A 24,317-nucleotide genomic window follows, 5' to 3' on the forward strand; every position below is an offset into this window, starting at 1 on the left:
GTACCCCTCCTATATGACTCCTGGTGGCTCACACCTGCGGAAAGTAAACCATCAGACTAGAGACGAACAAGTGTAACAAAAAAACAAGCATTGGCACAACCAATAGGTCTCACCTTTGGGACCTTATAAGTGTTTAGCCATGCAACAGTTGATGTTGTTGCACCAAGGATATTGTGCTGGATAACTAAATACTTTTAAGGTCCTAAAAGCGAGACCTATTGGCTATGCAAATGCTTGTTTGTAGTGGAGGAAATCATTTACTTTTTACTTTACTCTATCTCCTTCAAAAATAATAGGAAAATAAGTCATTACAGTTTTTAAAAAAAGGAAATTACTTCTAAGTCACATGCAATTAATTGTATACATTTTTTCAATACCAGGAGCCTTCCTTTGAAGTATAATTTCCGAACTATAATCATGTTTCTGATATACTTTAGGTCAAAATAAAAAAAAAGTAACAAAGTATCTATCCTGCTATTTGGCCTTTAAGTTAATTTCCTAAATTGTTTTAATAACACAGTAAGAGCTTGAAATTCCAATAAAGTTCAACTGAATTGAATTGAGTGACGCCAGCACGTAAGATACGTTTTTCAGAAGACCGGTCGAACACACGTCCCTTTCATTTCCTGGAAGCCGACCAATCAAGAGCTCCGAAGCTTGTTGAAGGCTGCACAGTAAAGGCTGCGCGCGCCGTCAGGGAGAGATTCTTTGCTGCTGGAGGTGACGCCATATTGGAAGCAATCAAACGTTGGCTACTGCTAAAGTCCTCTCGGAGCAAGGATGTTGTACTTAGAAGATTACCTCGAGAGTAAGTAAGGGCCCGGGAGGGAGGAGGGTTGCGGGACGCATTGTCACGACCAGCGCAACCTGACCGCCATGTCTTCTCTCTCTCTCCCTTTCTGCAGTGATCGAGCAGTTGCCCATGGATCTGCGCGACAGGTTCACGGAAATGAGGGAGATGGACTTGCAAGTTCAAAGTACGTGCTTCCTCCATACCCGCAGCAGCCAGACGTGCAACCTGGGGGAGGAGCTCAAGGGACATAGAGTCCGCCTACTGCATGCAAATTCCTCCCATCACAACACATCCTTTCTGTCACACAGCAGCACCATGTTTCGTTTATGTTGACAGCAGCCTCTAGTTCCATAGAACAGACCAATGCCCTGCTTTGTTGCTTACAACAGCACTAAGCTACGTCATTAAAGAGCTGCATTCTCCTTTGTCGCTTCCATTAAACAAATTATTGTATTTTACAGCACCACAGTTTTCTCTTTATCTGCAGCAATGGTCCTCCTTCATATCACAGAGCAGTATACTGCTAAATCACATAGGAGCAGCATGCCCCCTTTATTTGGCAACAGATCCATGCTCTGTTCGTGACAACAACCATTCTGCTATGTACCGTACAGTAGAGCTACACACAGTGAGAAGCATTCACTCCTGCTGTGAATCATACAACATATTATCCCTGTATATGACGACATCATGCTCTGCATGTTACCACAGTGCTGCGCCAGTTGACTGGTAGCAGCGGGCATTTTTAATTTTACCGAGCAGCATTCTGCTGTGGATCATACAGAATGAGCATGCTTAATTATCTGAGTAGGTTCCCTGCTCCATATCATGGAAAAGTTTCAGTCGGCTCACTGTAGTGGTAGCATCTCGGAGGCTGCTTGATTTTGCGCCCAGTTTCCCAGAGCATGGGTTGACTCCATGGAGAATAAGCGCCTAGCTTCCAGAAGCCTTACCAAGCACTTTGTGCTTGCCCGTTGTTCTTTATAGATTAGCACCCAACGCATTTCCCTATACGCTTTGTATCATACCGCAGCACCGCATGTAATTGGTTACTGCTGAATATCAGCGACAATCCACACACCTCTGACTTGTACCCTACTTTATTTCTTTCAGCAGCACTTCACGACTTGTTTCTGCATGCTTGTGTTGTGCAGTTCTCACATGTGCTACTGCTTCGTTTCATAGAGTAGTGCACTCCTTCATAAACTGCAGCACTCCACCGCCTGTGTCTACATTTGCTCTGTATTATGTGTCTTTACGTAAAACAAAATTTTGACGCAGGAGGCATCCTCAAAGTTATGAAGACTTTTAAATCATGTGGGACCACACTTGGTTTATACACATTTGGCGTATCCGTTAGAGGCGTTTAAAGCATACTTTCACTGCTTTCCTTGAAGTGATTGCGTTCCAAAGTTCGTATATCTTGTAGTAAGCCAGGACATATAATTGTACGTTAAACACAAATTGCTTTCCCGTCAAAAAATACCTTCATTTCGGCATTCTCATTCAAGCTCCGTGCTTTCTTTCGATAATGAAAACAACTTTCCCTGGATAATGAAAACAACTTTCCCTGTTAAATATTTTGGACCTCTATCACGTGCATTGATCATTTTAAGAAAGTACTGTAAACCAACCCCTTTGCCTGCAGATTTACTGAAATTTCTCCTTATGACCTCTCGCTTCGTTTATGTATATTGCAGAGATTACTTTTTATTATTAGGTGGAGCTAAAAAATCAAGTTTGTGGCTAAGAATAATACCTTACGAAGGTTACTTTATACCAGAAATCCTCTTATCCCTATTTATTTATACGGTTATAAAGGGCTGAACAATATCACCAAATGCTCAATGGAGGCATCCCGAAACGCACTTTCCACTATATATCTATATAGTTTTTGTTTTGTTTTTTGGATCACAATCTCATTCACTGTAAATCTCACTTCTTGTAGAACAGCCTTAATAACTGTTTGCGGGTCCCTCTTTCTGGAACTTAGCTTCCTTTGTTTGCTGCGAGTCCCATCACGTGGTGCAATCTCTTATCGGATTTGTTGTTTTACACCATGGCACACGGTCTCACTGATTGGATCCTAGTTTCACAACTTGGTGCACACTGCTATTCGCTGAGCGAGTTTGCTATCTTGAAGCATCGTCTCACTTATTGGGGCGAGCCTCACATCTTGGTCTAAAGTGGCACTCGTATTATTTGAATAATGCTCCCTTGAAGTAGTATCTCACAAACTGGCTGTACCTTTTTAAAGGCCGGTCTTCGTGTTAGACATTCTCACCCACAATATTGTTACATGTAAAGTGCACTGAAATAAAAGCATGCTGGGAGGAGAGTCTCTTGCCATTCCTTGGATGGGCGAGAATGGTTAATGTGATTGGATATGTGCTCTCTGAGGTTTAGGCATCCAGCTGCAAGGAATATGTTTTTGAATGGACTAAGGGTGAAATCGAGAAGGCAGCTATATTGTGGTTGGAATGTGCTTGCTGGTGGGTACATTTAGGCATAAGGCAATGTAGCTTTCTGTGACTTGTCCTTTTACATGCTCTTCAAAGGAGAGGACAGGATCAATGTGGAAACCCAGGGACGTTGCTTTGTTGGGAAGAGATGTATGCAGTTGGGAAGCATGAAGTGAATCTATTTGGTCTGTAGCTGAAACTTGCTCTCATTTATGATTGCTTACTTTAAGTTTTGTAGAGCGCAGTTCGCATCAGAAGTCGGAGAGCATTGGAGCTTTAAATTTGAGATCGAGGGTGAAAAATGTTGCAGTAGCTATATATACATTACTAAGGTATACAAGTATACTAGACATTTTGTAGGATAAAGGGAGCACATTACAGGAAAAAAATGTATTGTAAGTTGTTTTAAACAATAATCTATTCATGTGTGTAAAGAAATAAAACAGGGTACACTTTTATGGCTTTTCTGTATGATTTAATCCCCACACAATCTTCCTCTGCTTAGTGTCTTCTAGTCACGGTTCAGAGGGAAGCCAAAACTGCTGTAACATCCGTTCCATTACTTCAACTTTACCATTAAGAATGTATTAGCCGAAAAAATCCTTCACAGGGCATACTATACACGGACACGTCTGTTCCGTATGGGTACAGCAACTGACGAGTGCTGCTTCTGAGGCTGTCGGATATAAGGCACCCTATTGCGTACCTTGTGGGAATTCCAGAGGGTTGGGGCCTACTGGAAGCAGGTGGGTGACGGAATATCAAAGGTCCTGGGCTACAAGGCGCAACTTACACCCCAGCTTGTCTCACTGGGCATCTGGGGTGAACAAACCATGGACTGTTACGCCTTGCTATTTAGCAACCTAGACATGATGGTGGCACGTAGGGATCTACTGAAATACTGGAGGGCTCAAACTTTGCCTGCCATATGGGAGTGGGAAGAAGGTATGGTTTGGTGTATGGGGCGGAGAAATTGATGTACCAAGTGAGAGCCTGCTGACGCAAATTTGAGAAGGTCTGTGCCCCTTAGTTGGAGGTGAGGGACGAGGGAGAGTGAGACAACGTGGGAGATCCACTGCTGGGGGGGAGGGGGGGCGAGGGCAGGACTGGCTCAAGCCACAATACTAAGTGTTGGGCTTTGGTGTTGATGTGAAATGCTCTGGCTATTGCGATCTGTTGTGTTACAGTCCAGCTTTTGGGAAGACTTGTACAATGACTTTTTTATGCTTGCTCACCTGCCTTCGGGAGATTGGAGGGGGGGGGGGGGGGATATGTTGTATTTGTTTTTTCTCTGTGAAAACTGAATAGAGAGCGCTTTAAAAAAAAAAAAAGACGTATCGGCCTAGGCAAACATTAAGTAACGGCAGCATACCTTTGAGCCCTATATTTTCTAATTTTCTTGGGCATCCTTAACCTTCACAGGTTGATTTCCCAGTGGTCATGCTTTTTATTCATGTCTGCTGTTATGCTACCTCATTCAATGGCGATGTTTCTACATGCCACCACCAAGCCTATGGCATGAAAGGTCAATTTGTAGCTGTGTAGTATTATTTTATCCTTTATTCCCAGTAGTGCTAGTTCTATCTGAGTCCTGCAATGCTCTCATCACCTCACTGTTAAACTCTGTCCAAAAATCTTGCACCACCACAGTTATTGTAGGAATGCACCAGATTCAGTTTAACACCTTCTGCAGGTCAGAATATTAATCGGCTCCAGTGAGAGCACTTGTGACTGTTGATAATGCATCCTGTGCAGGCTGACATCCAGGTTTGAATGATATCTAAGCTGTGTCTTGGCCACGAGTTTAGTTGCTGACCAGATATACATTGGGTGCTGTCAACATACTAATGTGTTTACATTAGGAGTTTGAGAGTAACTGAATATGTTGAGAATTATACGTGCAAGTAGTGGGCTGGGAGGCATCACTGATTGACTGAGCGAGTGAGTGTTTTCGCTGAGCCCAGCTGATCAAAAAGGAGGTATAGTGTCACTTACTTTGTAAGAACTGTTTCAGATGGCCATGTTAGTGGAGAAGATGACAGAAAGACCTGGTGATTTATGGTGTTTGTCAGAAGTCAGCAAGAACAAAAAGGTGGTGATCGTGTAATTTTTATGTTGAGACAATCCTGCAGTATTGTGGTTTGGGTAACGTAGTAAGGATAAAAGCTTGCATGGCATCCTTTTCTAAGTTGATGATATTCTTTGTGATTTTGAAGTTGAATTGCCACTACTTTTTAGGGATGTTGCTAGCAGTCTGGAGTTTGGGAAAAAGACTGTAGTTGTCCCAGTCGCTTGGGTCTAGAGGGGGCCTAATTTAGATTGGAGGATTTGTCTTTTGAGAAAAATACAGATGTAGAGGAGAGGCATTTATGGTACATGTGATGAAAGTAGATAACTCGGGGGTGTGGGTTGGGACATATGATGATGCTGGACGTGGAGAGTATGTTAAAGTTTAGCTTTGAGGGATTGTATTATGTTGACCAGGCTGTGGTCCGAGTAGTTGAAGGTGAATAATGGAGATGGAATGTGTGGGAGAGTCAAAGTGATGATGTGGTCTTTTGAAAAGTCAATGTTGTATTCATCTTTCATGAACAAGTGTTTAGTGGCCGACAGGTTCCGCTTTATTTTTTGTAATTAATTTAGTTTTTCCTTTTTCATGAATTTGATAGAATGTGAACAGCAGTTGGCCAAGGAGGATTTACTTATTTACCTGCTTTGAGTAATTTGTTTTTATTTTCAACTTTTAAGATTAATTTAACACAGTTGGATTTGGTTTTGCTGATGGGGCCGTTTGTGATTGGCGTGTGAACCTTTATAGTTTATTGATGTGAAAACAAATGCGAAAAAGCACCTACAAGTCATCATGACCAGTGGCAGAACTCTTAGTTGATAAAACTACAAACTGCCTCTGCCTATTTCGGATAGAACGATCATCGGAGGTGATGCTCGTCCTAGTAATCACTCTGAGTAAAGGAGTCTTGTAGAGGAAGGTAAAAGCAGAGAGACAATCAGAATACAATATCAAGAATCCGATTAGTCCCTGCTGTTTTTTTTTTTTTTTTTTGAAGAGCTGCCCTCCGCACCCTCTTTTAAGATAGTCTAAACACCCCACCCAACAGGCAGAAACTAGGGTTCTCTCACACTGTAAGTCAGCAATTCTCTTATTGTCCTGGTTCAGAATTTTTAGGAAAGCCCTTGCCGCATCACTGTGAGAGCACATACTCCTCATCATGGTGTACTTTTAGTTTAGTGTGGAAGCCCACTGAAGCTTTGAGCCCCCTTCACTCCTGTTCATGCTTGATCTCTTGCACCTTTCTCTCCTTTACCAGAGTGGCTGGATGTAGGTCCGGGAAAACCAGTCTCTACTCTCCCGTTTTCACCTCTTTGCGTTTTGGATGGCTTCAGGCAGAGTCGAACCTTTCTGTTAAGGTGAAAACGGCACTACCATCACTGTGCCTCGAGTTGCACCACTCTTTCTTCATTCTAGATGGAAGTCTTTCGGCTCTTTTCACGAGCCCATCCACCTTACCCGGCTAAAGAGACACCAGTTCCTCCACAGCAGTGGCTGACCTGGTCCACAGAGTCTCAGTTGTCACCACAGACAGGACTTCAAGTTCTCCCAGAACTTTACTTCTCAGGTAATCAAAGTACTTCATTTTGTCCTCTAGTTTCGCCAGGATGTCTACTGCAGTTCTTCTGTGATTCTGTACTTCTCTCACCTCCATGGCAGTCGCAGCCATGCAACTTTTTAGGACTTTGTCTTGCTGCGTACCTGTTGGCTAAGATTATGCCCAAGAAGACTTCCAGCTTTTCTTCCCTATCTTTCACTACTGCTCCCACCAAAGAGATTTTCTGCATCGGGTCTGTATGTTAATGGAGCCCAGAAGAGATTTTTCACCCTCCGTGAAAATTTAACCTCATTCAGGTCATTTCCAGCAAAGCTTCTTTTACCACTTCTAGAGGGCAATACCCAGTGAGAAAATAAATAATTTGTAGTAATTTTCTAGCCTTAAGTGTTCAGCAGAAGAAGAAAACTAGAAAGATTTACCTCGCTGAGTTCGAACCACAAGAGCTTCCCCTCTAATCACTGCTTGCAGCATCAGCTAGGATTGCCAGGTAGGGTCCAAAAGTGTCAGAACTCCCAAAGGGCCACTTACAGCAGTCTCTGCTGCCTCCGTGGGCCAGGAAGCCTGCCTCTGTCAGCCCATCTTGAATGAGACGCTCCTCATTCTTGTCTGGTCACACCCATCTTTAATGTTGTTCTCGTAGACAGTATGCTCTATCATTGCCCAGCACCTCTCCCCCACCAGGCCAAATTTAATCTCGTGCTCCTCAACTGTCCCTGCTTCTCATACACAAGGGCTGCCATTAGGCGATTGTGACCTTTGGCGCCACCCACTATTGCACAGATGCACGTTTCTGATGTCAAACCCGGAAAGAGCCAGGACTGCCTCTGCTCAAAATGCTCCTTACACAGTCGAATTCATTTCAAAGTTGACAGGGCTGGAGTTTGCAAGAGTTCTAGGGGTGAGTGTACAATAAAATAAAAGTGTACAATAAAAATGAGGGCATAAACGGTGTCCATTTTTGGTTGAGATTTGGTTAAAGAAATGAAGGTGTGGTTGTGAAGGATTTGGAGGTGATGATCAAGGGTTTTTATTTTCCTTTCTTGTGGGATTAGGTGTGCTGTGAAAGGGTTGTACGTGGTAGTTTGGAGGTTGGAAGTATCACGGGTGGTGTATCAGATATGGGGTGCAGGTTATTGGCAAGCAAAATTTGTGGGTAGTGTGAATAAGTGGGAGACTAGTTTGAAAGTGATTCATGAGGAAGCGTCATGGCTTTGGTGTTGTGAGAAATAGTGAGGTGGAAGTCAGCAACATAGATAATGACAGTGCTGGAGATGGAGGGAACAAGGTAGTCTGTAACGTTTTTATCTTTGATAAGATATGTGACGTAATGGTATGTGGATGGGTGGAAACTAGTGTACACATTTGAATGTGAAAGGTGTTCTTTTTGAATGATAGCCAGGAACCTGCCTCAGTTTAGTTAGTGGATGATATTTTAGCGATCGGAGAAGAACTCGTCAACATTGGGTTTGATGTAGAGACAAGCCAAGTTGAAGTGAACAAGAAGGTATCTTTTTTAGCTAGTCTTGTTTGCTCATTTATTTTTCTAGCCATCTACTCTTTCATTACTTTATAAACATTTGAATTCAGTAGACCCTTCTTAATGTCTGCTCTGGGCGAAGATCAAACTATTGCCTCCTCAACATTCTATTGAGGCAGCTACAACTTGCACCAAACACCAGTGTCTTGTCGGGTTTTTTAAATTTGAGCCAAAGTTTAAAGCTTAAGTTTGATACCCCTCAAGTAGGTTCATCGTGCTTTGGGTTCTACAAAACACATTTACTTCCTGCTCAATAAAATAATTTCAATATAAACAATGTAGGCTCCTTTTTTCAGTTCAGATCATTCTTTTTATCTGTTCGGCTGATGGAATGGCAATACCAGTTTCTCTTTTTCATTGTATATCCCTGTTTTTAACTTTGCACCCCTTGTTATGTATTTATTAGCAAGGTCTTGTGCATTTGCAAAGAGTCACTGTTTATTCATGTTTTAAAAAGTGATAATGCCTTTAGTGTATCAAACCTGAGGCTGTTTGCGATGTTAACTCTTTGATCACCCCTTACAGATCATAGTAAAGGTGCTCCTCTGACAAATACCCGGATGACCAAAGCCAAACTCCTGCTACTAACTCAAACATGGTTTGCATATAGTGGGCTGGCAAGTACACAATGGTCTTATTCTGAAAGCATTGTCAAAAATTGTTGGGTTCATCTGTGACATAATGTGCTTTCATCCATTTTTGTACCCCAATCAAGAAGCCCTACTGAGGGATGCTCTGGTGTAAAATAAACCTGTTCATTTCTCTCCCCCCCATGTAAAGGATGACTGCAACATCTAATTTGCAGGAAAAATAAGTCTTTCCTGTCGTGTTCAAAGGAAAATTCTTCTTCATGGCTTCAGAAAGCTGTGCAACACACCCTTGCATGTTTTTCTGGAAAGCAGTTTTTCCCCCTCCAGCGATCTTGATAAAGATGCAGAACCCTTTACAGGGCTCCCTGTCATTTCTGGTTTTGTTAGGGCAGCGCCTAAAGCGTACTCCCGATCTGAGAGGCAGAGGCTACTGCCCTTGTGACCCACATGTAGTGAGTGTCAGTGTTGTCTGTCTGTGGGTTGCCTGGCTACTGGCTCTCTCCAGTAAAGGTCTGATTAGTCCCCATAATTTGTCCTTTGCCTTACTAATGTTTGGGAAATGTTTGAAGTGTGTATGGGTGTATGTGATATGATTGGAGCCAGTCGTGTGCTGCACAGAAGGATGGTACCTTTTTTTTTCTTTTTTTTTAATTTTTTTTTTTTTTATTTGGGGGGGGGAGGGCGAGCTGGTGATGTTGAAGGAGGACGTCCTTGTCCACATGTACACCCTTCCAGTCTTTGAAAAATGTGTACCTGGTGGATGTTGTACATTCCTTTCCCTCTGTTCAGTATTGGTTCCCCTGCCCTGGGTGGAACTTGCCACCATCCCGATTTCTGATTTGACCATCTCTCAATGCAACTGGAGAAGATGGAACCCTTAGTTGGACGCCAATACACATAACACATTGAGCGGTCAAAACACTTCTGATTGGGGGCTCAAGGGCAAATTATGCAAGAAGGAAAATATTCTCTTCTAGGATCAGAAGAACTTGCAAACCATTAAATGTTGCTGACTCTCTTGTTGGCTTTGGCATCCTGCCTTGACCACCAGAGAGGTATGTGCACGGGACTCCTCAGCCAAAAATTGGCTTGTCTGTGTTGTCTTCTAAGTAGCTTGCTCCCTAGTGTAGGAGTAAGGCAGTAGACAAGGGGCAGAGTCTCTGCTGGATTGCTACCTTCCTACACGATTGGGCTCAAGTCTCGGATAACCTGGGGAGTAGGGGAATTTAACGGACCGTGCAGGTGTGATCATGCCAGGAGATGTAGCCTGATTCCCCCAGGAAAACCTGCTCAAGGCAACTTTAATGAAGCGTATGTGGGAGGACAGTTTTCCAAAAGAAAGCTGGACTAAGGTCCTTTGGATCACTGCTTCATGCTGGGGTGGTTGAAGGAAAGGCAAAGATGTGATGAAAGAGGCGGATTGAATCAAAAGAGGAGGGAGCGTTGTGGCCTTTCGGATTGGACAGGGTGGTCTGAGGGGAGAATGAGTGAAAACAGAAAGTGTGTAGTAGGTGTGGGCGGCAGAAGCGACAGATTGATGATATGCAGAGTATGAAGTACGTTTATCTAAGGATGAATTAATTTCTGTTCTAGGATGCCCTCTTACAAATAGTTATGTAGCTCAGTAGAGTTCCAACAAATCTGCTTCCTCCCTCAGGTCCACTGAGGGAATCATGGAGGTAGAAGTTCAATTTAGGGGTATCGGTACATCTCCTAGCCCATCCTTCTCTCCATCTCTAGAGTCTTGTTGACCTAGTTTTGATGCTTTCACCAAAGCTAGGCCAGGCTCTAGCACTATTATTGACTCCAGGCTATCTCTCACCATGATGACCTGACCATTATTGCTTGGGTTGCAAGAAAGTACTTTGTCTGTACCCCTGTTTCTTATACTTGCATGTTCCGTTCGTTTCAAGCGCTCACATCTGCAAGGATCTCTCCAGCAATGAAGGATTGCCTTACTCACTCTAAATGCTTGTCGATTCATTGCTGTTGCTTGTATGCCACCTCATGAGCTAGGTCGGTGATTGATTGTAGGAGCTTCCATTGTAGCCGGTTTCTGCTACCCTCCATTGTCTAGAATGATCCCACATTTTTCAAATTTAACCACCAACCTTCAGGTGTTTGTCGGTGTTCTTCCCAATAGTGTTCTCCAGTTGAGCTCTCCTATTTGGCTCATCATCCATTATACTCTGGTGAGTCCTACGCCTTGGATCTGTTACTTGCCCCTTCTGGGTCATTCATTGTCTTCCATTATCTGCCTTCCACACTGTGGTTGCCATGTTCTAGACCCGTATTTCAATACAAGGGCTCACAAGAGATGCATGTTCAGCTTAAACAGTCTTCTTATTATTTCCTGACTTCCAACCATCACAATACTTGCGGCTCTCGTTTGAACTATGTTATACCTTTAAGCCATAGTTCACATTGTTTCATTCAATTTTCTCTTGTTTGAATGTAGAATTCCCTGTCCAGTAAGTAGACTCCTGGCTGGACAGGAGTGAGAATGCTTGGCTATTGTGCTATGGAATAAAGTATATATTTGTAAAAATCAGGCGAGAGAGGGAAGAAAAGTCTTTCCCCTACATCCGGAGGACCCACCTTAGATGACTTGGGTTGACTCTCTCTTGAATGTGATAAAATGTATCTTCAGGTAAAGTTTTGCTCCTTTACAACAGTTTATGGCGACCAGGATCAGATTCAAACCCACTCATGCATTGCATAATAGATTAGCAATTGGTGGAGGGGATTTCTTGAGTACAAGTACCTCTTTTAGAGATGGTGTCTTGTAAAATGCATGCAGTTAATGCACGAGTTCTGGTCAAAGGAGCCATAGACCAACAGTGTGTCTACAAGCACGCACAATATCACACAGGCATGCACTATAACACACTGGAGTCTCCTGTGATGGAGAGGCACCCAAAACTACAACATAAGATAGGCCCTCACAACGCCTAGGTAGTACAGCTCTGAATGGGGATGCTATCCCAAAGACTCGGGAATCCCAACCTACTCACCCCCCCCCCCCCCCCCCCCCCTCCCATAGTGTCGGGAAACATGCCACCAGGGGTCCAATGGGCCTTGCTCATGACATGGGAGTCTTTAAGGATTGAAATACCCCAGTCACACAATGCGGGGAGGCACGGCCGTGGAAAGAGTTCCTAGTACTGAAACGAAATCTGCCGCTTGATTCATGCCCTTATGTCCTGGTTATGGTGGGGGTGCTCCCATTGCAAGTAAATCAAACAATCATGGGGGTAAATTCGAAATAAGGTTGTCAACTGGTTGAGCATACTTAAGTTTTTTGACCTAGAGGATAGTTGTGACATTCTAATGGTACGAAGTGTAGGCTGGGTGAAGCCATCAAGGAAAGATATTTATGGGGATTGTGTTGTAGTCCATTTCAGGTACCCTGTTATGGTGAGGAAGCTATTGAAAGTCCATTTATTGAAAGTTTAAAAAAATCAAAGATTGGCACTCTTTCCTTAGTGTATTTTTACAAACCAATCACACAAGTGCCTCATTACTATCCGAATTAACACATTCAGCAGGCGGGTTGGAGTCTGCAGTGCTGAAACAGATACGCTCCCCTGTCAGATTGTAATGAGGTGGATTGACTGGGCCCCATGAATTCTGGAGAATGCGCTCTGTCTGTTTTGGAGGGGGAGGTCTGTTATTTTTAGATCGAGGAACCGGTTTCTCCTGGCGATGGAGGGAGAAACATTAACCAGTACGGATGGGGATTCTGATAGTGCTGCTGCCCAGTATGAAGTTCATTGCCCAGCCAATGTCTTGCTCAGTTTCCCCTGCCCAGCCCACAAAAGCTTTGCCTCAACCCATACTGCCTCAACTCTGTTCGCCAAGACTTGTGGACTGAAAATATTAAGTTGGAACATTGTGGGCCTTCGCACTAAGTTATTAATGCCTCATTAGCAAAAGTTTGTAAAAGTGTATGACTTTGAATTTTGTGTGTTTTTCTCTTCCTCCCATTCCATCTCGCAGAGCCTATGGTGGGTTGTCTATATGAATTCATCTTTTGATAGGCGGCCACTCAGTCTGTAAGCACCCTGGGCTCTGATTTCCAAACTGTTGCTTACAAGGGGACATTGGCGCTATTTTTTTATTAATTTTTACAATAATGACTTTGTGAGTGTGCCCAATCAAAAATGTATCTACTTATTCTCGTACAGCTCTACACTAGTGGAGGTCAAATCTCAACAAGTCCAGCAACTATATCTCTTCCTAGGGGGTGATTTTAATGTTAGGTTGCCACACCAGGAGCCAGGGGGTGTTTTAGCCGTCGTCCCTCAACCCAATGAAACGGTGATAAGAACTATTGGCTTTAATCTCATCTGCCGATCTGTATAATGTTATGGAGGAGGCCGGCGAGGACACAAAAGAGTCTGTGCACTTTTAGAGGTGGGAATAGACCCTCAATTATTGACAACCTCTTTATTTCTCATATTGTGAGGGAAATTCTGCTGGATGGTGCAATTGTTCCAGCTGATTATGGGATCCTAATCCAATCAAAATAATACAGATGACACCGTATAGGGAGACTTACAAAGAGATGCCAGCCTTAGAGAATGTAACTGTATCCCTTGACATCCTAAGGCTATGTTGGAAGCTGCCCGATCCATCTAAGTTCCTTCATAGGTTAGTAGCTGCAAACTTGCAGATGGTTCTAGACTGCTTATGAGAGAATGATACTAGTGAAGCAATTGTTACCTCGTTTGTTGTCTTCTGTGCAAGAATAAGACTCTCTCAAACCACAGTCCAGGTGCCCTTGATTGTTTGATCACAGCTGTTCACGGGCAAACCAACTCCTTCGAAAGGCTTTAAATACACAGCCCACTGATGCAATGTTAGTGGCCTCTCATCGTAAAGCCTATAAATTAAATATTTATAAGAGGAGGAATTACGTTTTCCCCAGCAGTGTCCTCTTTTAAGTGACACTGCCTGCACAAAGGATAGCAAGTCATCCTTGAAGGCTGTTTCCTGTAGGCACTCTAGATCAACGTGGATCAGCAGTCATTTGTCACATAAATGGGCAGGACTGGGCGGCACACTTAAGAACAATTTATTCTGATGCTAGTCCGGTCAGTGTGCAGCTATGGCCTGGAGGCGCTCAATCATTCCCATCAAATTTATTACAGGAAGTGAAGGCCGCCATTCCGAGAGTGCGGGAGGGAAAGCACCTGGGCCGGATGGTGCCCTGATTGACATTAAGTTCAACTTAGATCTTTGGGCCCCATTGTTTACGTATGTTTATAACCGCCTGAACAGGTCGTTGATCTCCCACTCTTGGGCTTTCTCATTGATTGTCCCGATTTTTAAAAAGGGCAATAGGGTGGAGCCTAAATGTTACCGCCCGAGCTCCCCGTTAGACATACCAGCCAAAATCTTAGCCAGGATTTTGTACAATAGTGTAGTATAATGGATCACTAAAAATAACCTGTTAAATAAATGCCAATATAGATTACAAAGTTGCATAGGAACAATTGATCAATGCCTACACTTAAACCTGACCATTGGGTAATACACAGTGGCTGAGCAGTCTGTACTTTATCTAGCCTTTATGGACTTGTCAATGGCCTTCGACTGTGTTAATCTGGCTAATCCCTTATTAATCTGTAAAATGATCCCATCCCTTGTACACCTGTTGGTTGGCCTGCATACCGACACTAAGGCTCGAGTCCGGTTTGGAAACAAAGGAGAAGTCACTGATGTATTTAGTATTGGTCAGGGGGTTACCAGGGGTGCGTTTTAGCCCCACTCCTTTTAATTTTGTGTATTAACGATCTCAGTAGGGAGCTTAGTAAGTGCACGCCAAATGGGCCAATGGTGAGCGGCTCCCCCTTTCCAACATTATTGCACGCAAATGAGGCAGTTAATCACTCGTACCCTCAAAGCTTTGCGTCATCTAGTGCATCTTTTTTATCAATTTTATGGTCAGGCTGGATTTATTAACTAATTTTGCGAAGTTGTTTAGAATGACCTGTGGCCCAAAGCGCACCCGACCCTTAAGTATTATGGTGGGTAAGCAAGGGGTATTAAGCACTAGTTCCTTATTTCCTTATTTTACCTGGGGGTTACTCTCCGCAGGTCTGGGACATGGTCTGCGCATATCGCACAGAGTAGAACCAAGTTCTCCAGGGCTGTTGGGTCCCTGCTAAGTCTTCTGTCACACAAGGGAGAGAGTGTTCTTACACTTCTTTTGCAAATATATTTGACACAATATGGTCCTATAGCAACTTCTGGGGCAGGCATAAGGGGTTGGGGTGACTTCACCACCCTCCAAAGGGAGGAAAATCGTTTCTGTTGTAGAGTATTGTCAGCCCCACTGCATTCAACCTCTAGCTTTATTTGCCACAACGAACTAGGATTAGACATTCTGAGCTATTTATTTATTTATTTTTTAATTTTTTTATTTGTGGTCGGCCAATTCTCTTGTAGCTATCTATCTCCAGCTCAGAAGAAGCAAAATTAACTAGAGAGATTAGTTTTAGACTGTTTGGCATGTGATAAGGGTCTTTTGATGAACCTGGATAGCGTACTTCAAGAAATCCTTGGAAGCCATTGGATTGGCTGATATGATTTTAGACAAAACGAGGCTGGCAACCCCTGTCAGAAAGCAAGTGCAAGTCTTGCTGCTAGAGCGAGCTAAAGAGGAGAGGTTGAGGGCTGAAAGACAAATATCAAGTGTTAAGCATTATTTATATCTTAATTCTAGGGCAATTTCTACCATCTATTTTCAGAATACTAATAAGAGCTGGGAAAGGCTTTTACTGTTTAGCTTCCGGGCAGGTATAGTGAAATATTTTCTTTGATTTCTGGCAGAACACTTGCACAAACAAACTATGGTACATTTTATCTTTTTGGTGATTATTATAAAATGTATACCAAAAAATTCCTCATACTATTTTTAAGGCTTTAGGAATCTACGACTTTGTATACAAGCATATAATCTTTTACTGGCATTACCAGACGACGAAACATGTGGACATGTGATTCTGTTTCTTAAAGCTGCAGTCTGCTCCAGGAGGTCGATGCTTTTAGATTAATTTTAGTAGAGTGGTGAATTAAAACCCGTCCGTTTCAATTTTGGTTTTGTTCATCCCAGCCTGTTTTACTTGGATTGTTGGTTATTCATTTTCCAAAACCTGAGGATTTAATGTATTTTATTTGCGTGCTTTTAATAATTTGTATGTATTTCATTGCTATTTTGCACATATCCTGCATGCCTTTATATAAATAAAGAGCATTCTTATTCGGACTATGTTAATTGTTAGCAAGTGTAAATATTTAGTTTGCCTTTGTTATCTTGATGTTCATTTATTGTTGTGGTAGTGTTTGCCCTATTGTTATCGTGTAGTTTCCCAGTTATCTCAAGCTCCTTTATTCTTTTTGTGAGACTACTATTGAGCATTGAATGATAGAAAATATGTCATGCCTTTAAAGCATAGTTTAGAATATTTCAGAATGCCATGCTCTCTTGTTTTTGAAGTGTGGAATTCCATTTCCAGTAAGTTGATTTCTGGCTGGCTGTGGGAGACCATGCTCAATATGCACTATGCCTGGACTAAAATGTGTCTTCTTGTAAAGCTACCTAGCTGCTCGTTAACAACAAAGAGCAGCTATAGGATTTGAGGTTGGAGTTTTACTCCTGTTTTAGAAAAAATACACGGTAATGAGAGTGCACACTTAACGTTTTACTTCTCACATATAGATACACTAGTTTGCAGACTAAACTTGTCAATTGCCTTGCCCCTTTCTAAGGATGACCGCAACAATTCCTTTTTATGACAAACCAGTCTTTCCCGTGGTGTCGGTGGATAAAAGTCTGCTACGTGGCTTTGTTTATTAAAGTACAAATGTGGTTAATTTATTCACTCATGATTGTAGAATAGGTTGTGTGTTCTTTGTTTAGAAAAAATTAAGATTGACATTACCAGTACAAGTGATTTTGCATTGTCAGGCAGTGGAGGGGGGGTTGATTCAAATTGGATTCCTGTTGGGTAGCCAGGCTTGAGTCTGGTGGCAAGTAGGAGGCATTCCGTCGTCTTCAGATTGAATTTCTGGTATGTGCTTAATATTCATTCTGGATGAACATGAGGCAGCCTTTGAAACACTGAATGTTTTTGCCAAAGGAGATCTTCAGATAGAGCTAAGTGTTGTCTGTGCATTGAAGGATCTATGTGCTGTTTCCATGTATAGGGATCGCTGCCTTATCCATGAATATAGATTCAAGTGTTTCAATGTGGAGCTTGAAATTGATGGGGGAGATGGAACCCTGTAGTGTTCTGTAGAAGACTTGAAGCTTCTGGGTAGTTTTAGCCTCCAGTCTGTATGAATGGGTTGTTCACGAAGAATGAGGTGAACCCATGCAGGACTGTCACAGAAGCCCTTATGAATTTTTAGGATGTGGATGAGAGCTTGATGGTCGACTGTGTCGAAGGTTGCCGAGAGGTGGACCAGGATTAGAATATCGGGGTTGATTCTGCAATTGAATAGGAGGCCATCATTTGACACTTGATTAACTTACTCTGTGCTACAGCGTTGTCTGGTGCCATATTGATAGTTTAGAAACGTTTCTTGCTGCTCTCTCCCCCCTTTTTTTGTACTCCAAGTAGAAAAATCAATATTGTTTGATTTAATAAAATCATATGATATACAGTACAATTAGCATATTTGTCTTAGAACTGGAGCAGAATTTCTAAAAATTACAGAGATTGTTTATGTAAATTGAAAAATAACACTTATGAAAATGTGTGAAGACCAGTTTGATAGTGTAATTCAAATTATCCTTCCTTCTTCCTTTAATACAATTGGCAGTATTTGCTTAAGAACTATTTGTATGTCTGTTTATGCTGTTTCTCTTTTGCTAAGATCAAGGATGCTGATTGGAAGAACCTAACTGTACTACCTAAAATTGTTGTCTTTTTTGTTTAAACAGAAATTAATTTATTCTCTGTAATTCCTAATTGCAACTTTTAGAAAATGAGTTAAAAGCAATCTTTTTAGGTCGCGCTTCCACAGCGCCTGCACTGTCTCTTCAAGACATTTTGTTCTCAATCAGTGGGCTTGGAGCACCCATTACTTACCATCGGTTCTCATTCTCATTCCCTTGCTATTTGTTGGTCAGATGCACCAGGCTTCCCTCCTTTTCCACGTGTTTGTCGCTTGCCTGGAACGTGGGCGCATTACTTGCAACCCTCTACTGCTTTTTATTTTAAATCTTACTTTTTTCTTTCTGTTTCAGCACTCTATTTTAGTATGTCTTATTCTATTGGCTCGGTCGTTTTGTGTACTTCTCCCACCCACCTCCAGTGCCACTCCCTCGCTCTTCCCTCCGTCTTCAGTGTCACCTCCCCCCCCACCCCCCCCCCCCATTGTCCCTCCCTCCCTTGGTATCCTATTGTTTCTTTCCCCTACCCACGAACTCCCCCCAGCCTCATTTGGTTGGTGCCCGTCCCCACCCTACCTATTTTTGCTGTAGACTGCATCTATCCTTTTGTTGTTGCTCGTTGCAGCTCTTGCAACCAACGTGGCAGGTACTATGCATACTTGGGGAAAAGCCTGTCTACTCGAGCAGTACACAACTGTAGTTTCTCAGACATTAAAACTTTTGGTCTGCAGTAGTTTCATCCCCTAGCAGCGAGTGCTTCCTCTCTGGTATGTGGCAGCGCCTGTTTCATCTGGCATGCTAGCCTTCCTTCCCCTCACCTTCACAAAGCAGTTGGGGATAGTTGTGCCTTGGGTGTCCAGAAGCAAAATGGAGCCCCCCGCGGTTGTCTGCACAGGATGCAGTGACATCTCCCGGCAGAATAAGTAGAGGCTGTGTAGCAGTCCAATCCCAGCATTCAGCAGCAGGGCTCCGCCTTCTCTTCCACCCATAGCTGCCATCGCAAAACCATTCTAAGCACCCTTCCTGTGTTACTGGATAAGGGCATATCAGGCAAACGTTTCACTTGTCATAGGCGAATGCCTCTTCTAAAGTGATTACTTAATTTAAATTTAAAAAAAACTCACTTAAACATGAATTCAGGTTATTTCTGAATTATGTGTTGTACTTTACGTAGAACTCATTGATATTGAGCAGGAGAGTTCAGTTCTATGTTCAGCAGTGTAATTTCCAGAAATTTTGATTGTAACACAAAGGGATGCTATTATGATGCAATACTAATCCAAGATGGCAGCCTCATTGGCTGCAGTCACGCTACGCTCCATGGTTGTGGGGTTGGTTTATGAGTAGCACAAGGGCAAGGGAGGAACTTAATGCATGCACCCTCCTGTTCTCCATTTCCACCCGCCCTCCCGTTCTCCATCTATTCTCCACCCCCCACACTATACCAAAGCCAATAGCTTGCCCATAGATTAGACCTATTGGCTTAGCCAATGCTTGTTTTCTTTCTGGTAACAGGTAGTGAACATGAATCGAGGTTTCTTTTTTTTTTTATAGCATCATAACCTGCATTTGTCACTATGAGATGTTACCTACTTAGTTATTCCTAAATTCATTAATCAGAGCTGAGAGAAAGCATTACTTGCCCCGAACACATGATCACTAACCCAATAAGCTTGTTGTCCTTTTTATTTTTTTATTTTTATTCTAGGTGATTAATGCCCCTTGATTTCATCATCAACTGGGTTCTGATCTGATGCACTAAAGAATCTGTTGTCATTGTTCAACCAATTCCCTTGCTGTTAAAGCTGTATTAAAATATTGTGCCCAAGTCTTTGGGTTAGTTGTGTGTTGGCTAAATATAATGTTCCATAAACATTCTTTCAAATACTCCGCTCTGCGGTCTTGATATAACATCATAGCTTTGCAAAAGAAGTCAAATCTTGTCTGATAAGACCAAATTAACACCACAATCGGTTGGAATTTGAACACTTGGGCTGGTTGAAGAGTCTCCTGAATGCAGAGCACTGTATTACTTTGAGTTGAGAAGACCCTAGTTGGAATAGCCTCCAGTCCATAGGTTAACAATGGTAACAACTTTGTTCTTGTGACCATTTTTAATATTGAGTAATTTTGAGTGTCATTTAATTGAATAAAATAATGACGCTCTCTTGCTTTTCACAGTTATAGTGAGACGAACCTGCAGCTTCGAACCAGAACCCAAGGCAGTTGTAGGAAACGGTGTAAGAAAGTTGTCTTACCTATGTACCACTTTGAGGTTAATTTAGGTTTTTTGCCAAAGATAATTATATTTGTTTTATTCATATTTGCCCTGAGCATATTGGCAGCAATGTACTGGTTTAGAGCTCTTAGGGCATGCAGAAGAGAATGCGGGTTCCAAATGGAATAGAATGTCATCGGAATATTAGTGTTTGTAAAGCTTTCTTTCCTGTCTTTCGAGAGGGGGGGAATGGGTTGGTGAGGCAGGCTTTTACACTATTCAGGCCTTATTAAGGTCAGCTATGAAAAGTAAACACTAGGGACCCAATATCCACCCTTTTTAAACCCTCTTTTTATTGCAATGCACTCAGAAATCTGATTGTGCTTTACACTTGCGCAGGTCAATGTCTGGAGCTTCAGTAGCTCTGGGTAATTTGGTATGCCACATTCTCTTAATTTTCTTCTAAGTAGACCATGTTGGACCCCAGCAACTGCTAAACAAACCAAGAACTTGTTTTTCTTGATATATTCGAAACAATAGTTATCAAGTTAGTACCTGTGTCATATTGGGTTTGAAACCCATCTGGTAGAAGGGAATAATCTCATTGTCTGATAACCATACCACCAGCTTTTAATGACTCCCTTGCCTACATTTTCACATCCACATCTTAAAATAGCTTAAGGTTTTTAGTGGTCTCTCTTTTTACATAAAGATGTAAAACTTACTTTTTCAAGGAGTTCAGTATTAAGGACGAATCTAAAAAAATCGAAACTAAGGCCTTAACCATATTTCCCAAACTAAACGATCCAAGTAAAAAACAAAAACAAGCATTTGCAATGCAATAGGTCTCGCAATTATAAGAGTTTGAGCTATTGGCATTGTAAAATTACAATTCCTTTTATTTATGTTTTGGTCTTAAAACAAACAAAAGGCATTGTCATTTACAATGTCAGTAGCATAAACTCGCATAAAAGCAGTGTGGGGAGTGCAGCAGTGTGCGGCGTGCAGCATTGTGTGGCGTGCAGCAGATGGGGGCAGTGTGCGGCGTGCAGCAGTGTGCGGTGGGCAGCAGTGTGCGGCGGGCAGCAGTGTGTGGCGTGCAGCGTCATGCAGCAGTGTGTGGCGTGCTGCAGTGTGTGGCGTGCTGCAGTGTGTGGCGTGCTGCAGTGTGTGGCGTGCTGCAGTGTGTGGCGTGCTGCAGTGTGTGGCGTGCTGCAGTGTGTGGCGTGCTGCAGTGTGTGGCGTGCTGCAGTGTGTGGCGTGCTGCAGTGTGTGGCGTGCTGCAGTGTGTGGCGTGCAGCAGTGTGTGGCGTGCAGCAGTGTGTGGCGTGCAGCAGTGTGAGACGTGCAGCGGCATGCAGCAGTGTGTGGCGTGCAGCAGTGTGTGGCGTGCAGCAGTGTGTGGCGTGCTGCAGTGTGTGGCCTGCAGCAGTGTTTCGTGTAGCAGTGTGCGGCGTGCAGCAGTGTGCGGCGTGCAGCAGTGTGCGGCGTGCAGCAGTGTGCGGCGTGCAGCAGTGTGCGGCGTGCAGCAGTGTGCGGCGTGCAGCAGTGTGTGGCGTGCAGCGGCATGCAGCAGTGTGTGGCGTGCATCAGTGTGTGGCGTGCATCAGTGTGTGGCGTGCATCAGTGTGTGGCGTGCATCAGTGTGTGGCGTGCATCAGTGTGTGGCGTGCATCAGTGTGTGGCGTGCATCAGTGTGTGGCGTGCATCAGTGTGTGGCGTGCATCAGTGTGTGGCGTGCAGCAGTGTGTGGCGTGCAGCGGCATGCAGCAGTGTGTGGCGTGCAGCAGTGTGTGGCATGTAGCAGTATGTGGCGTGCAGCAGTGTGTGGCGTGCAGCAGTGTGTGGCGTGCAGCAGTGTGTGGCGGCATGCAGCAGTGTGTGGCGGCATGCAGCAGTGTGTGGCGGCATGCAGCAGTGTGTGGCGGCATGCAGCAGTGTGTGGCGGCATGCAGCAGTGTGTGGCGTGCAGCAGTGTGTGGCGTGCAGCAGTGTGTGGCGTGCAGCAGTGTGTGGCGTGCAGCAGTGTGTGGCGTGCAGCAGTGTGTGGCGTGCAGCAGTGTGTGGCGTGCAGCAGTGTGTGGCGTGCAGCAGTGTGTGGCGTGCAGCAGTGTTACGCGTGCATCAGTGTGTGGCGTGCAGCAGTGTGTGGTGTGCAGCGGCATGCAGCAGTGTGTGGCGTGCAGCGGCATGCAGCAGTGTGTGGCGTGCATCAGTGTGTGGCGTGTAGCAGTTTTGGCCTTTAAACAACATGTCCTCCCCATTTGTAGGGTTTCTGTGCTCTGTGTTAGGCAGGCTAACCATTCAAACCTGCTCTGTAAAGCTTCAACATGATAAAAGCCCCCGGCACCTCTTTGGTTACAAATTAAGCACTAGGAAAGTGGCTGTAGCCAAGACACTATTGAATTTTAGTTTATATGCTCTGTGTTACGCAAACTAAATAAAGACATATACAGTGTAAAGCTGCTGCCTCATCAAAACACCGGCACTTCCTTTGTTACAAATTAAGCACTAGGAGGGTGGCTGTAGCTACGTGTTTGCAGCTACACACAAATAAAAATAATAACGTAGATCCACTTTAGGTCATATTTATGTTTGTGTCTATAGAAATATCAACTAATTTGTCCACAATCACAGGCTATTAAGCATATTCAGACATTAAAACCTGGTTTCAAAACTTGTAGGTTAGCAGTAGTGGACTTTAAAGAACATCCCCTCCCCATTTTTCCGGTTTGTGTGCTCTGTGTAAGGCAGGCTAAACAAAACAACATGCTGTGTAAAGTTGCCACCTAATCAGAGCCCCGGCACCTCCTCTGTTACAAATTAAGCACTGGGAAAGTGGCTGTAGCCAAGCCACTATTAAATTACAGTTTATGTCCTCTGTGTTACGCACAATAAAAAAAAAGTATGGCGTGCAGCAGTGTGTGGCGTGCATCAGTGTGTGGCATGTAGCAGTGTCACGGTTGCAGCAGTGTGTGGCGTGCAGCAGTGTGTGGCGTGCAGCAGTGTGTGGCGTGCAGCAGTGTGTGGCGTGCAGCAGTGTGTGGCGGCATGCAGCAGTGTGTGGCGGCATGCAGCAGTGTGTGGCGGCATGCAGCAGTGTGTGGCGTGCAGCAGTGTGTGGCGTGCAGCAGTGTGTGGCGTGCAGCAGTGTGTGGCGTGCAGCAGTGTGTGGCGTGCAGCAGTGTGTGGCGTGCAGCAGTGTGTGGCGTGCAGCAGTGTGTGGCGTGCAGCAGTGTGTGGCGTGCAGCAGTGTGTGGCGTGCAGCAGTGTGTGGCGTGCAGCAGTGTGTGGCGTGCAGCAGTGTGTGGCGTGCAGCAGTGTGTGGCGTGCAGCAGTGTGTGGCGTGCAGCAGTGTGTGGCGTGCAGCAGTGTGTGGCGTGCAGCAGTGTGTGGCGTGCAGCAGTGTGTGGCGTGCAGCAGTGTGTGGCATGTAGCAGTGTCACGGTTGCAGCAGTGTGTGGCGTGCAGCAGTGTGTGGCGTGCAGCAGTGTGTGGCGTGCAGCAGTGTGTGGCGGCGTGCAGCAGTGTGTGGCGGCGTGCAGCAGTGTGTGGCGGCGTGCAGCAGTGTGTGGCGGCATGCAGCAGTGTGTGGCGGCATGCAGCAGTGTGTGGCGGCATGCAGCAGTGTGTGGCGGCATGCAGCAGTGTGTGGCGGCATGCAGCAGTGTGTGGCGGCATGCAGCAGTGTGTGGCGGCATGCAGCAGTGTGTGGCGGCATGCAGCAGTGTGTGGCGGCATGCAGCAGTGTGTGGCGGCATGCAGCAGTGTGTGGCGGCATGCAGCAGTGTGTGGCGGCATGCAGCAGTGTGTGGCGGCATGCAGCAGTGTGTGGCGGGCAGCAGTGTGTGGCGGGCAGCAGTGTGTGGCGTGCAGCAGTGTGTGGCGTGCAGCAGTGTGTGGCGTGCAGCAGTGTGTGGTGTGCAGCGGCATGCAACAGTGTGTGGCGTGCAGCAGTGTGTGGCGTGCATCAGTGTGTGGCATGTAGCAGTTTTGGCCTTTAAACAACATGTCCTCCCCATTTGTAGGGTTTCTGTGCTCTGTGTTAGGCAGGCTAACCATTCAAACATGCTTTGTAAAGCTTCAACATGATAAAAGCCCCGGCACCTCTTTGGTTACAAATTAAGCACTAGGAAAGTGGCTGTAGCCAAGACACTATTGAATTTTAGTTTATATGCTCTGT

General features: G+C 44.3%; 1 protein-coding gene across 2 annotated transcripts in view; it reads left to right on the forward strand.

Annotated features, from left to right (window-relative positions):
- Nucleotides 1–643: 643 nt before the first annotated feature.
- Nucleotides 644–24,317, forward strand: part of ING3 (inhibitor of growth family member 3) — a 248,013-nt gene continuing 224,339 nt past the window's right edge. The window contains exons 1-2 of one of the 2 annotated variants that reach the window (XM_085654156.1): nt 644–808; nt 906–977. In XM_085654156.1, coding sequence (XP_085510282.1) covers nt 781–808; nt 906–977 — 100 coding nt within the window. In that variant the 5' untranslated portion in view covers nt 644–780. The remainder of the gene's footprint in view (nt 809–905; nt 978–24,317) is intronic. The other variant, XM_085654155.1, reaches the window with a different exon arrangement.

Source organism: Triturus cristatus, chromosome 4_1 (genome assembly GCF_964204655.1).
Source record: "Triturus cristatus chromosome 4_1, aTriCri1.1, whole genome shotgun sequence".
Classification (NCBI taxonomy): domain Eukaryota; kingdom Metazoa; phylum Chordata; class Amphibia; order Caudata; family Salamandridae; genus Triturus; species Triturus cristatus.